We start from the raw sequence: 12832 nt of genomic DNA on the forward strand, positions 1-12832 counted from the left end.
AGATACTTGGGATGTTAATGCAAAGATATATATATCCTACGTGTGCATATCAACTGTAACAGTACTGTTGGCGAGGACTCATACACAAACATATGATTTTGACTGATTGCATGTGAGGACGGTTTTCCGTTGAGGGTGTGTCACCAGGCACGTATCTTGTTGATATGACGTAGGAAAGATACGAGTAGATTCCCATTTTATTTTCGATCCCCTTGTCCTTGATACTTGGATTAGATATCGTAAATCTAAATGATCGGTATGAGGACTTTTAGATATCACATGCATCCACTACGTATGGGCTTAAACGTGAAGACCTTTTGAGGGAGAAATCCATTTTCATGACCAACCGACGTCATACCCCAGACAGAGTATGTAAAATACGGTGTATGAATATCCTCGTCAGTGTCAGCTGTCATTTACATGGCAAGACGACCTCATCGGTTAATTTCAACGATATATATGCACTATGAGGAACTCGTACATAGATTGAAAGCTTTTCCCCTCCTTTTTTTGTTTTAGGAATCATACAAACAAGAAATAATTATACAGTACAATATGGACACAGTCAAATCAATCGTTGATAGAGCTACAGGTGGTGAGAGCGCTACTGCTGCTGTGAGTTATTCTCTCTTCATCCCACCCACTTGAGTGTCGTTTTGTCTATATATTACTGTATGCTCGATCGTGATCGTAATTCTACATCACTACAGTATTATCCATCATCTTTCATCGACCCATGAGATACTGACATCCACCCATGTTACATGTTCCCCGTTGTAGCCCGGCGGTGAGACCGCCTCCAAAGGAGAATTTGCCAAACCTGGTGATTTCCCAATTGAATCTCAAGTAGATCGAGCAGTGGGTATCCAAGATGATATGACCAAGAAACCTGCTCCGGCAACTTTACAAGAAGGTGATGAGGATTTCACCCAATACAAAGCTGCTAAGAAGGTGAGTGAAGTCTATTTCTCTGATGCAATCATATATACAGATATCGTATAATACTGACAATATCGATGTATGATGTTGTCATAGCTCCTAGGCAAAAAGACGATTGTCACTGGAGGTGATTCAGGTATAGGTAGAGCGGCTGCCGTGATGTTTGCTATGGAAGGTGCAGATGTGAGTGCATCTAACCATTTCATACATTTACTATCACCATTTACTGTTACTGTTACTGTTTAATTTGGGGATGCTGATAGAGCTACTTTTGCGGTGTTAGGTCGCACTGGTATACTTGCCAGAAGAACAAAAAGATGCTGAGAAATCCAAACAACTGATCGTTCAGGCTGGTGGACAATGTCTGCTGTTCCCTCAAGATATAAGGGATGAACAAGGTTGTAAGAGAGTGATCGACAGTGTCGTACAAGCTTGGGGTAAGATCGACGTATTGGTTAATAACGCTAGTGTTATGGTGAGTTGAGTCCTGCATCCATACATCACTGTCTTTGGATTATAGCTGATGCGATATTTTATTTGTAGTACTCTATCCCTGATATTACCGATATCACCACTGAGCAATTCGATAGAACTATCAAGACCAACATTTATGGTACTTTGTGAGTTGTCTACACAGATCTTTACTGCCACTCACTTGCAACGTGGACAAACCGACTGACTGATCGTCGTGTCTCGCGAATCACTATAGCTTTATGACCAGAGCTGCTGTACCTCACATTCCCAAGGGAGGTTCCATCATCGTCACAGCTTCTCAAGGTGAGCATTCTCACACTCTCAGCTATATATTATTGCTTTACAAGTGGACTAATCTGTCTTTCTTTTGCTAGTCGCTTACGCTGGTCCTCCCATGTTGGTAGACTACAGTATGACCAAAGGAGCTCAAGTAGCTATGGTCAGATGTCTATCCAACCAACTACTTTCAAAAGGTATCAGGTCAGTTGCACGTTTCCCTCTCCCTCTTTCAGTCTCTTCTGAAGTCTTGATCGGGTATGTGATCTGATCTTACTGAATGCGCAATTTGTATATTAGGGTAAACGCAGTCTGTCCCGGACCAGTGTGGACCCCTCTCCAACCGGCAGCAATGTCCGAAGATCAAATGAAAGAATGGCATAATTCTCCAGCACCCATCGGTCGAATTGGTCAACCTTCCGAGCTCGGTCCGGCATACGTGTTTTTGGCAAGTCAAGATGCTAGTTTCATCAGTGGTCAGAGTATCCATGTTAATGGTGGAGCCATCGTTGCTGGATAAACGAGCCTCGTGACGAAGCCTTCAAGCTTTTCTCGATAATACCTCTAGTAGTATAAGTATATATGTATCGTTAGTAGAGTCGAATTGGAAAGTAAATCGTCAAGCTGTGAGATGCCATGTATCGTTCTAACGTCCAGTCATTCCATGCTTGGTGGTCAACCTGAGGGTCCTTGTATTGGCTTCGATAGTGCAGATCTGTGATTGTTGTCAGTATGCTCATGCCTATAATTACTGATCCAGAGCTGGATGAGCCATGCTATCCCAAATGGAGATTGATAGCGACCGAGTCTAGACCGTGTAAGTATATTTTCAGATTCAGCAAAGCGAACATCGAGAATCAAGTAGTCAGCTCCAAATAATCGTTATGAATATGCATCAAGTGAATATACAGTTTTTCATCATCGTCATTACCTTTTCCTTTCATCATATCCGAATTCCTTCCTATACACCTTTTCCGCATAAATGTTATATGTAATCCATCGTCCGATCCGTATGCATCTTCGACCTTGATAGAATATGTGATGTATGTCCTCGAATTATTCCGGTCCATCTTATTACTCAACCAGTCTAGCAAACATCTGATTCTGGTCCAGTAGTTCATACCGACTAATGAGCCAATCGATAGACTTTCGCGGCATTACCACCCATCACACCTGTCAACTCCTCTTTACCTTCTCCCAATTGGGTTATAACCCTCCTCAAGACGGAATACCATTCACCGTTCGATATGGGTTGTTCCAAATCGCCAGGAATGGGGGAAACTTTGGTCAAGTCGGCGAGAGGTAAGGCAGGGGTAGAACCGAAGATTATACGATGGGTACCGAACGCTTCGATCGCAGGGGAGACTATGAGATGAGATGATATGATTCATCAGTCTGAAATCTTTACGATCGTTACGAGGATACGAGAGGTATCGGCTGAAAATACTGAGGTCTATGTACCTCTTCAAGCGAAGGTATAACAAATTATCGAATACCCACTATACATTCTCAAAACCCTTTCCAGCTCTTTACGATCATCCCACCATTTCCCCTCGCTCTCTTTGCCCTGGACGATGTCCACTACGGGAGGTAAGGCTTTGAGATATACGTTGGCGTGCAAGGAGAGGTTGGCAAGTCGAGCGAGATGGAGGTTGTATGCTTCGGAATTGAGGAGAGGGGTAGAAGTTTTGGTCAGTGGAGGAGGGAGAATACCGGCTATAGAGGAGGAAAAAATATCAGTAATGAAATTGAAAGAAGATAGATAGAGTTCATCATCAATTCTGTCCGAGAGTGATTAATGATAGGTAGAAGTCAGGTCTCATAAGCTCAACCCACAAATAACAACCTTTCCAGGTTCTTTCCCATTCTCACCCGTTACCGGTGTACTCCCCCCACCTTCCGGTTTGCCCCAACATCCATCCAGTGCATTCACAGCTTCTTCCAAAAGATCCCATTCTTTCTCTGATAAGGGGAATGTGGAAGGTACGATGATGTCGACGGCACCTTTGGCAATGTTGGTTATACTGGGTGGAGTCACTAAAGTGAGGTTGAGGATGGTTGGGTGGATGGAGAATGGTTTTACTCCGCTAAATGTGAGTCCTTCATCAGCTCATCTTTCTTTTCTTCTCGTAGTGTACGGCTATAACAATTAGAAATATGGTTTCCAAAGGATCCCGCATAACGCCATTCATTGCGGTGGCTGAGACCATAGAGAACCATCGGTCACTCACAGAACAGCTTGGGCAGGTTCGGCCGATACGTCCATTTTCACCTGTACTGCACTCCTAACAGGAGGACGGGGGAAAGAAGGGTCGAGACCATCGTATATCGGATCAGGAGTAGGTTCGATCTTCTTGATGAACGAGTGAGTATCAATGATGAATTCCGGATGGATAGTAGATGGTGAAGGAGGTAAAGGGGCTGAAGCTACAACCAAATGAACACAGAGATGAAGAAATCAGTCAATGTGATTCCAGAAGTAGAGGTAGAAGTGAATAATGGCATACATGGACTGAGGGGTCCTTGAGGTGCGAAGAGGCTTTTGGGGAGAGGAGGTGGTCGTTTAGGAGGCATGATGGATTTCGTTATAGGTCAGACGTTTCGTTATATGATCATCAGAGTCGGGATGGAGAAGAACAATGCAAGTACTCGTCGCACAAATTACTGCCTCTACGTGTATGTTGGAGGATGTTGACAAGTGAAATAAATGAATGATAGTAGTTGACTGAGAAAAAAAAAAAAACACTAAACAACGCACAAGCCATATCTTATATGCGAAACACAACATACAACATACACATGCTAATCTATCATTCGATATTTGTTAAATCTGTTTTACGTCTAATGATCCTGAATTCAACCCCTCTAATTTCCCTGTAATCGTGTCTCAGTGTGTAATCAATCAGGATCTCGAGTAAACAAACAAATACAACTGTACTATAGCAAATACTGTACATGAGAATCATGCATGACACGCTGCATGAGCAGAGCAAAAGACAGCAGTGGGTACATAGTGTTACACTACTACTATCTAGCAGTGCAGAACTTTCCAGGGCAGATATATGTAACCCCATATCAACGAATTTATTCCCATGTTACAATGACTTACATACACTACGTACAGTCTCCTCCCTGCCGGCATACTCCATCACTTTGGCGCACTGAACTCCAACCTATTACCTGCATAATCCCTAACGAAAAACCTCGTAGGGTACTCTACACCTTTCGAACCCGAGTTCTCTTCTCCCGGTTGATCACATTCCAACGCTGATGATTCTGCGCCGGACTGCTTGTGTCCGTATATTCTCCTCTGGAGGGAGAGGAGTGCTTCGGGCGAGGAAAGTTGAAAACATGGATGCCGGGAGGAGATGATCTTAGAGTCGGGGGAGATGTTTTCGAAAGCTACATGGATCTACAAAGCACACATGACCTCAAGTCAGCTTACTGCTTCAGGACAGAAATACGGAAAGATGTAAAGGAACGATAAGCCGTTCTTGATTGCTGACTCCTGACTCACTTGTTGAGGCCCATCTCCTATCCTGAACCTGTATATAAATATAATGAACCAGCTGTCTTTCCCATACACAGGGCGAGATAGAGTACGAGTGCCCTGAGAGAGTTGACCCACCATAAGAGGATATCCCTCTGTAATTGCGGTACAGGATCATTCTCAAATCCAATGACTTCTCCGTAGAACTCTTGAGCTAGATGTAATGTACCTTTTGGAACAGGCAGATTGACATGTTGAAGTAGTATAGGTGTGTATGGGGGCATTTTGGTAAGTGAAGATGGGATGTAGATCTGAATTTGCGTTTATCTTGATGCATATATATACATATAGACAGACAGAGAGGTTCCCGTAAATATCTGAACAGAGTCATATCTCGTAATGTCATGGGACATGATTGGTCCGGTACCGGATATCCGGACCACGTCCATTCGTACCTGTACCTGATGACATATCATATCCTGGTGATGAAACACGACAACAAGTTGACTGTAGCTGACTGTGATTGGCTGTAGCTGACGGTGATTGACGTGTACAAATGAATGTGGGCGACTATAAGAGGACAGAGCACGCAAGAATGCATGATATCCTCTTCTGTCTTCCGATTCATAACATACACATCCATATCATACAACATGGCCCCCCCCCCCCAAAAGCCACACACAAGGAAATCCGCGAGACCAGCAAACCCAGCACGACATGGTATCCCAACGCCGGACGATACTCATATGAGAATGTCATCGGTACATACCCAACGTTCAAAGCGGCCAAGTCAGTCGCCGAGACCAATCTATCTGATGAATGGGTGTACTCTCAGCCCATCACCCACAGCGACGAGATCATTGTCGTTCCTCTTCTTATATGACATTCCTCACACTATCCTTTACGACGATGACCAAGGAGCCGCGTGCGCGTCGTACTCTAGTCGACGCATTGGTCTCGCAATCTGCTTTCGGATGGGTCGTCAAGCATGCCCACCAACACCACTGTATCATGTCTTCCGCGATTCGTCGAACTGTCATGATGACCCCGATGGCGGTATGGTATTCAAGATTCTGAGTTTCGGGAGAGTTACTGGACATACGCTGAAGCAATATAAGGAGCTATGAACGATCTGCTCGATGAATGGGGGAGAGCTTTTTTTGACGAGACGGATAAGAGGAAGAGGATGATAAGGATGACAGAAAATGTTGACATGAAAGGGGGTGGCAGTGACGAAGCGGGTTTCAGATCGATATGTTTGTACTTTACCTTTCACGATGGATTCATCCTTTGTGATGAGAACGGGAGTTAAACTCTACATTCACTATGGTGAGATAGACACCTATCGGGTCGAATGGGAGAAGATTTCGATCTCTCCCATTCTCTGTCAATTTCAAACAATACTTGAAATTACACACTAAACAAACACTTCGTCAAATTATTGACTCCATTACCAAACTACATTACCATTTCTGTCCTGCCATGCACTTCCCAGCAGCCTTATCTTTATCTGTCCTATCCCTCATCTCAATCACAACCGCCACTGCAATCCCTCCTTCGACCATACCATCTTCCAGCCCCAACCCCAATCTCAGTAGACGAACGGGAGACGACGGTGCTTTCCGTCTCAAACTACTCAGCAACACCTCGCATTGCCTCGGAGATGTATTAGGTGAAGGTTACGTCAGAATGCCATATCTGAGAACGGGGAATTGCGATGAGGGAGCAGAGAAGTGGGCTTGGAATACCGCTTTCCCAGGTAGTTTCACCGTCTATAATCCCTCGAACGCATTTGCTTTGGGATCTGTTGATCCTATTGGGGATGATCAGAATGTGCAATTGACAGAACCTGATACCTCCAATACTGGACAAAAGTAAGTCCAGCTTTGTGGCTAAGTGAGCGACGATCCCAGTCATGACTGATTTGTTATACCATTATACAGATGGATGATGGATGATCAAGGTAGAATATCCGTTGGTGATCCAAGTTCCACATCAACGCCGAAATACTGTCTGAGCGCCATTGAAGGTATTGACATTGATAAAGTTACCAAGGATTCTATTCGGTTATACCCTTGTGTTGAAGGTGAAGAAGATCCTAATTCAGATATTAAACAACGTAAGTATACTGTGAAACAGTAGGAACTTACTGTGGCAGATTGTCGGATGTGATCGCTTACATTCTACTGCTGTCCTTTATATCATCAAGGATGGACGATCGATTTTAACACTCAATGATCAAGATTATCCGCCACTAGTGTTCAGATAGTCAATGTATAAACCGTCATCCATATGTATAGCTTACAATATCTGAGAAGCAAATCGAGCATGCGTATTGTGGCGCATAACGTACTAATACAGTACTTCACTCAGAACGGAAATCTGATTTTACCACAAATGCTATTTCATGATGATATCCCGTAGGGGGAAATGTATCAAAGATGGTGTGAGAATCACAGTATTCGTTCACTGGTACTACAGCTTGTTTAAGGCTCTGCGAGCTCACAGGACGCAGTACAAGAGGTAATCTCTGCATGATGTATTTGATCATGGATGATCAGGTGACACATGATATGTTGAATCGATGAACAAGATGTCTGTACACATATGATCTCATGATAAGTGGATTACTGTACACTATGTAAAAGCGTTATCATGTTTACTGACTAGCAGGTTCACACCCATCATATCTCATCCAATCCCAAATCATCATCTCCCATCTCTCCCATACCCAGACTAGCAAGTATCTGCTGTACTTCCTTCCCTGCTCTGAACCTTCTTTCATCCGGATCCTCCACTGCGGCCAGTTCGGCGCGCACACTTTGTAGATGCAATAACAACGGCGTGGGGTCCATAGACAGTGTCATATCCGTATTTTCGAGATTGTCTTGTCGTTGATGTGGTCGAGATTGGGTTGAAGGGGCAGTTTGATATTCTGTAAATTCATCAACATCGAAATCATCTTCAAATCCCTCTGCGTCTCCTTCCTGCACATGTTGTTGAGGTAAAGCGGTACTGGTGGATCTTGATGGTAAATCAGATGATATCGGATCGAACTTTTTATCATCCGTATCTAACCAATCTCCCTCAAGACGAGGCTGAGGCTGAGGCTCAGGGTGGGGATGAAGGATTTGTTGATCTTGTTTTGATATCGATTCCAATACTGATGCCAGATCATCTTGTTTTGGTGGTATCGTCTCTTTCCCATCTGGTTCGATACCATCCTTGTTTGATTTGATATTGTTTATATCTTCATCATCAGAGTCTAACCAATCGTCCAACCTCGCATATTCCTCTTCCGCCGGACCGAAATCTTCATCCTCATCATCAAAATCGAAATCATCATTCAACCTATCCAGCTTATCAATATCATCAAAATCAATTCCAAAGTTTGCTTTGGCGATTTCCCTTTTTAGATCTTCCAAATCAGGGAATGACGAACCTGATGGGCCGATTGGTGGGATCTGAGAGGACGAAGTAGGTTGAAATGTCTCTGGGAAGATGTGAGGTATTGGTAACGTCGAAGAGGAAGCGGGGGGTGGTGTAAGATTTGAGATTTCTGATGGTCTTGGTAATTCAGATGTATTGGCTATGTTGAGTGGTTTACGATTCATCGATGGCCAGAGGTGGGTCATTAGTGTTTGTCGGATTATCTCCAGGGGTGGCATGGCTATAGGTCATATGACCAGTGTATAAGCTACAAATGCCACTGTAAAAAGAATGATGTATAGATAGGATAGTAAGATGTCATGTACTCACGCCTTTCGTCATCTTCCTCAGTCAAGGGATTGACCTCGTCGATAAATTCCATTCCTACTTCTTCCAGCATGTCCACTACATCATTGGCGGATCCCTCGTTTTCCTCCAAGTTTGAATTATCTTCCTGCTCATCTTCACACTGCTCTGACGATTGGAAGAGAAGTGATCGTATAGCCAAAGCTATATCTCGAGGTGTCGAAAGCAGCTTGATCAACGTTGGAGGTAATGATGCAGGTATCTGCATCGAACGGTAAGCGAAAAGTAGAGTAACGACCTGAAACATATATGATCAGTCGAACTTACATCCTCAAAAACATAAAGTATCACGTCGATGTCTCTCGAATTACTGATCAGAACATCATCAACGGTTTTACTCAGAGGTGCACAATGTATGTCCACATCGGCAGTATAGTATTTATTATCGATTGTCCATCGTATATGATCTTCCGCATCGTCGTGATCGTCGACACCGGTCAGACCTGTTCAGATGTATGGTCATGAGATAAGCTGAGACACACAACAAAGGTAGATGCTGTAGCTTACGGTTCAAGAATGATGAGGGGTTGAGAATAGGTGGATGGAGAAGAAGGATCTTATTAGGGTTATCGTTGTTTGATGTCATCACGAGAGATGAGCAGTAAGCTTGTCGCGCTTCCTTGGACGTACGGAAGTAGAGGAGAGATGGATCCCCGATGCCCTTCTCGCTATTGATTTGGTACCGATATCATGGAAGGAAGCAAAGCGAAAGAAAAGACGGCAGAAGTAGTGATGCGATTGAGGGAGTGAAAGTGGGATTCGCACGAACCTCCTCCACCTTCACCATACAACCGCATAAACGCATAAACGCATAAACAATCTTGCATCTTCTGTATTCTGCATCATCATAACCATAACCAAAATAACCCAAACAATGTCGACCATACGATCTCTACCTTCTAGCTCGACGTCCAGCTACCTACCTCCCGATGTCCCTCAGGCGTGTGTACGGCAGGTGATAGTGGATCTGTTACTCAAGAGGGGTTTCGAAGGTGCAGAAGCAGGTGCTCTAACAGACATTGAGCGATTGCTGGAACATCGTGAGTACAATCATGGCTTAGACGTGTCTTCAGTTGAATGTCTTCCTCTCCCTCAACAAGGGGCATGCTGTACAAGGCTGAATAGGCAAAACTAACGACCTGAATATGGATCCACAGATGTGAACAACTTATTCGAAGAATCACTCGAACTTGCTCATCTGTCAGGACGACGCGAGGCCAATGCCATTGATCTAGTAGCTGCGCAGGAGGAGAGTGGGTGGGGAGTAAAGAGGATGAAGAGGGAGTCGAAACGGAAGAGGGGTAAAGGTGAGTGGAGTCGATACACTGATACCAACATGTCTTGTACCAGAAATGGAGCAGCGAGTCTATTCAGGAAGGCTTGAAAATTGCTGTTCTTCCCTATTTTCCACTCCTCACGAGACACGCTCGTTCTCTGAAAATATGTAAATCAAAAGGACTAGTAACATGTACTGACGTTTCACTTTCACTTGAGCTTGCAGCTCCTGAGATATCATATGACCCTTCTAGCTCTACACCACCTTCACCCACCTTCCCCACCCTCTCTTCGTTACTTGACGAACAACAAGGGGAAGAAGGGGAAGATATCAAACCTGATTTCTCGTCGACCGCAAAAGCAAAAGCAAGAGGTATTAAACCTGCTTATTCACAAGACTGGTTCCCCGTCTTACCCAAGAAATGGACCATGGTGAATGAAGACGCCAGTGATAAAGTGAGTGTGATATTGACTAGGTTGATTAGGGAATCCAACTTGATGATAATGTCCGTTGTCTGCTGTAGGGGAATGATACACCAAACAAAGAAGATCAAAATCATAATCACAACCAACCGATTCAGGTGACGTCGGCCTTGTTGGATTTTATAAAGCTGACAGCTACTGAACGTGGTGATATACCACCTGAATTGGGTGTGGTGAATTACAATAGGGTTGATGATAAGCAGGATTCAAGCCCGTTGGACGGTTTGAAGGGAGTGACAGCGGGGAAAGGGGTGAAGAGAAAATGGGGTGTGAAAGGGGTTTCGGCTAGGTCGTAAGATGGTTTTTAAGGACAATGAGGAAAATGATACAGGAGGGCTGGATTGATGTATTTAAAGTAGTGGAGTGAACTTGTTCTTCATGCTTATGGCGAAAGACCTCACGAAACAATTGTGACTTGCTACAATGTCACTTCCTGTACGTATATCCGTATGTTGAATGCACAACAGCATGACACAACGTAACATAATAAGACATATACAACAAACAAATGAGTACTGAATGTATTGTATTGTATACTACAAGTGTAATTACGCTCAATTCCATATATATTTATCCTACCATATCCTTATATCGAAAGTTAATGGATCGACAGATTTCGCTCTGCTCAATCGTCCTCATCACTACTACTTCCCGCAAATTCATCTTCGACGACCTTTCTCCTGTGAACCGTCGATCAAGTCAGCTATCAGTATGATATTATCAATCAGGGTAGCATAGCTCACCTTTTCTGATTAGGTTGTAATTGACTAGCACCAGGTAAAGGTTTCTGTTTCTGTGGTGATTGTTGAACTGCGTTCATGATACATCAAAGGAAACCAGCTTCGTTCGCTCGTTTATCCGAAATATCCATCGCCCGGGATCCAGCTACAGAAGCAGAATATAACTCACCTTTCTTCTTATTCACATCGGAAGCTGTAGCTCGTACTATAGTAGCTTTGAGACTTGATAATCTAGAGTTAAGGTTCGCTATCTCGGCCTACAAAACGATCATCAGTGCTGCTATCAAAGGTCAAGGCGTTGTGGGTTATACAGTGATGATTGTAAGAACATGGATCTCACATCTCTCTGAGACAGTTGTAATTTCAACTCTCTAACTTCTACATCCGAGTCTGCAGTGTTTCCATTTTGCTTGGATTTACCTTCAGGACGAGATAACAGCTAATTCATCTCGACAAGTCAGCAGATAGCTCCGATGTTTAACGTGTTAGCTTACCTTATAAGTAGCATTCATCAATTTCGAAATGTGATCATCGATATCTCCTTCTTTCAGGTTCAGAATCAACGGATTAGGCTGAATGAGAATATGTAACTGTGTGTTTCAGGTGTAAGCTATTCCTTAAGACTAATTTGGTCCGGATTAGGTCACGGATAGATTCACGATGAAAGCTTACGTCTATTGTATTCAGAGTGGTGAGATCAACCTGTCTCTTCGTTCCACAATCCACGTGGAGTAGACCTTGTCGGATCGCTTCTTCTATATTTTCCTTTTCCCCATGATCTGCTATCTACGGTGTTGAACCAGATGATCAGGTTGGGATGATACAGTATGTATCTCTCAGTGGGAATCTGACATACCTGCTTAAGAGGTCTTTCGATAGACCATACCTTACTGACACTCTTTGTAGTATTAAACAAACAGATACACCATTGATCGTTGTTAACTGATGAGACCAAGAGGAATTGAGCGGGAGGTGAGAGGAGAGTAGCGTGTATGGTCTGCGAGAGGTCGTGTAGTGGGTGAGTAGAGCGATTGCTGGTATTGGTCATTGCGTTCCGTCAGAATCAGCCAGTCACCTTGTCACCTTGAAGCAAGTTTGATGCTGGTCACGGGTGTGAGAGTGAGAGAGAAGGATGAGAGAAGGCAAGGTGTTTGTTTTGGTTGACTCACCTCCACTCATCTTGAATCTTAACATCATACTGTACGACTGAATTGATGATATACAACTACACTACAGTTTTGTAATGTTCAGCCAATTCGGACCCTGAGCTGCTGCTACGACTGCATACTACCGTTGTAAGATGATCATGGCAATCGACGTGTGACCATGCTCCACTCAAGGACCTACGTTTTTACATGTA

General features: G+C 43.7%; 7 protein-coding genes across 7 annotated transcripts; 3 read left to right on the forward strand and 4 right to left on the reverse strand.

Annotated features, from left to right (window-relative positions):
- Positions 1 to 555: 555 nt before the first annotated feature.
- L199_007077 (uncharacterized protein) lies at positions 556 to 2209 on the forward strand (the record flags this gene model as incomplete). The annotated part of the gene is made up of 8 exons (XM_064892774.1): positions 556 to 615; positions 781 to 951; positions 1036 to 1122; positions 1223 to 1414; positions 1483 to 1559; positions 1649 to 1716; positions 1788 to 1893; positions 1990 to 2209. 8 exons carry the CDS (start codon positions 556 to 558, stop codon positions 2207 to 2209), a joined length of 981 nt encoding a protein of 326 aa, XP_064748846.1.
- Positions 2210 to 2815: 606 nt separating this feature from the next.
- Positions 2816 to 4263, reverse strand: L199_007078 (uncharacterized protein; the record flags this gene model as incomplete). Its single annotated transcript, XM_064892775.1, has 5 exons — positions 2816 to 3054; positions 3190 to 3405; positions 3526 to 3776; positions 3921 to 4116; positions 4197 to 4263. The coding sequence occupies 5 exons, from the start codon at positions 4261 to 4263 to the stop codon at positions 2816 to 2818; spliced, it is 969 nt and encodes a 322-aa protein (XP_064748847.1).
- A 574-nt stretch (positions 4264 to 4837) lies between these two features.
- L199_007079 (uncharacterized protein) lies at positions 4838 to 5463 on the reverse strand (the record flags this gene model as incomplete). The annotated part of the gene is made up of 3 exons (XM_064892776.1): positions 4838 to 5101; positions 5207 to 5234; positions 5318 to 5463. The coding sequence occupies 3 exons, from the start codon at positions 5461 to 5463 to the stop codon at positions 4838 to 4840; spliced, it is 438 nt and encodes a 145-aa protein (XP_064748848.1).
- Positions 5464 to 6661: 1198 nt separating this feature from the next.
- Positions 6662 to 7417, forward strand: L199_007080 (uncharacterized protein; the record flags this gene model as incomplete). The annotated part of the gene is made up of 3 exons (XM_064892777.1): positions 6662 to 7053; positions 7123 to 7298; positions 7389 to 7417. The coding sequence occupies 3 exons, from the start codon at positions 6662 to 6664 to the stop codon at positions 7415 to 7417; spliced, it is 597 nt and encodes a 198-aa protein (XP_064748849.1).
- Positions 7418 to 7863: 446 nt separating this feature from the next.
- L199_007081 (uncharacterized protein) lies at positions 7864 to 9560 on the reverse strand (the record flags this gene model as incomplete). The annotated part of the gene is made up of 4 exons (XM_064892778.1): positions 7864 to 8849; positions 8939 to 9176; positions 9242 to 9417; positions 9482 to 9560. The coding sequence occupies 4 exons, from the start codon at positions 9558 to 9560 to the stop codon at positions 7864 to 7866; spliced, it is 1479 nt and encodes a 492-aa protein (XP_064748850.1).
- A 288-nt stretch (positions 9561 to 9848) lies between these two features.
- Positions 9849 to 11028, forward strand: L199_007082 (uncharacterized protein; the record flags this gene model as incomplete). Its single annotated transcript, XM_064892779.1, has 4 exons — positions 9849 to 10014; positions 10132 to 10281; positions 10476 to 10705; positions 10774 to 11028. The coding sequence occupies 4 exons, from the start codon at positions 9849 to 9851 to the stop codon at positions 11026 to 11028; spliced, it is 801 nt and encodes a 266-aa protein (XP_064748851.1).
- A 329-nt stretch (positions 11029 to 11357) lies between these two features.
- Positions 11358 to 12520, reverse strand: L199_007083 (uncharacterized protein; the record flags this gene model as incomplete). Its single annotated transcript, XM_064892780.1, has 7 exons — positions 11358 to 11412; positions 11476 to 11542; positions 11642 to 11729; positions 11813 to 11911; positions 11967 to 12062; positions 12145 to 12258; positions 12329 to 12520. 7 exons carry the CDS (start codon positions 12518 to 12520, stop codon positions 11358 to 11360), a joined length of 711 nt encoding a protein of 236 aa, XP_064748852.1.
- Positions 12521 to 12832: the final 312 nt, after the last annotated feature.

Source organism: Kwoniella botswanensis, chromosome 2 (assembly GCF_036426115.1).
Source record: "Kwoniella botswanensis chromosome 2, complete sequence".
NCBI classification, from domain to species: domain Eukaryota; kingdom Fungi; phylum Basidiomycota; class Tremellomycetes; order Tremellales; family Cryptococcaceae; genus Kwoniella; species Kwoniella botswanensis.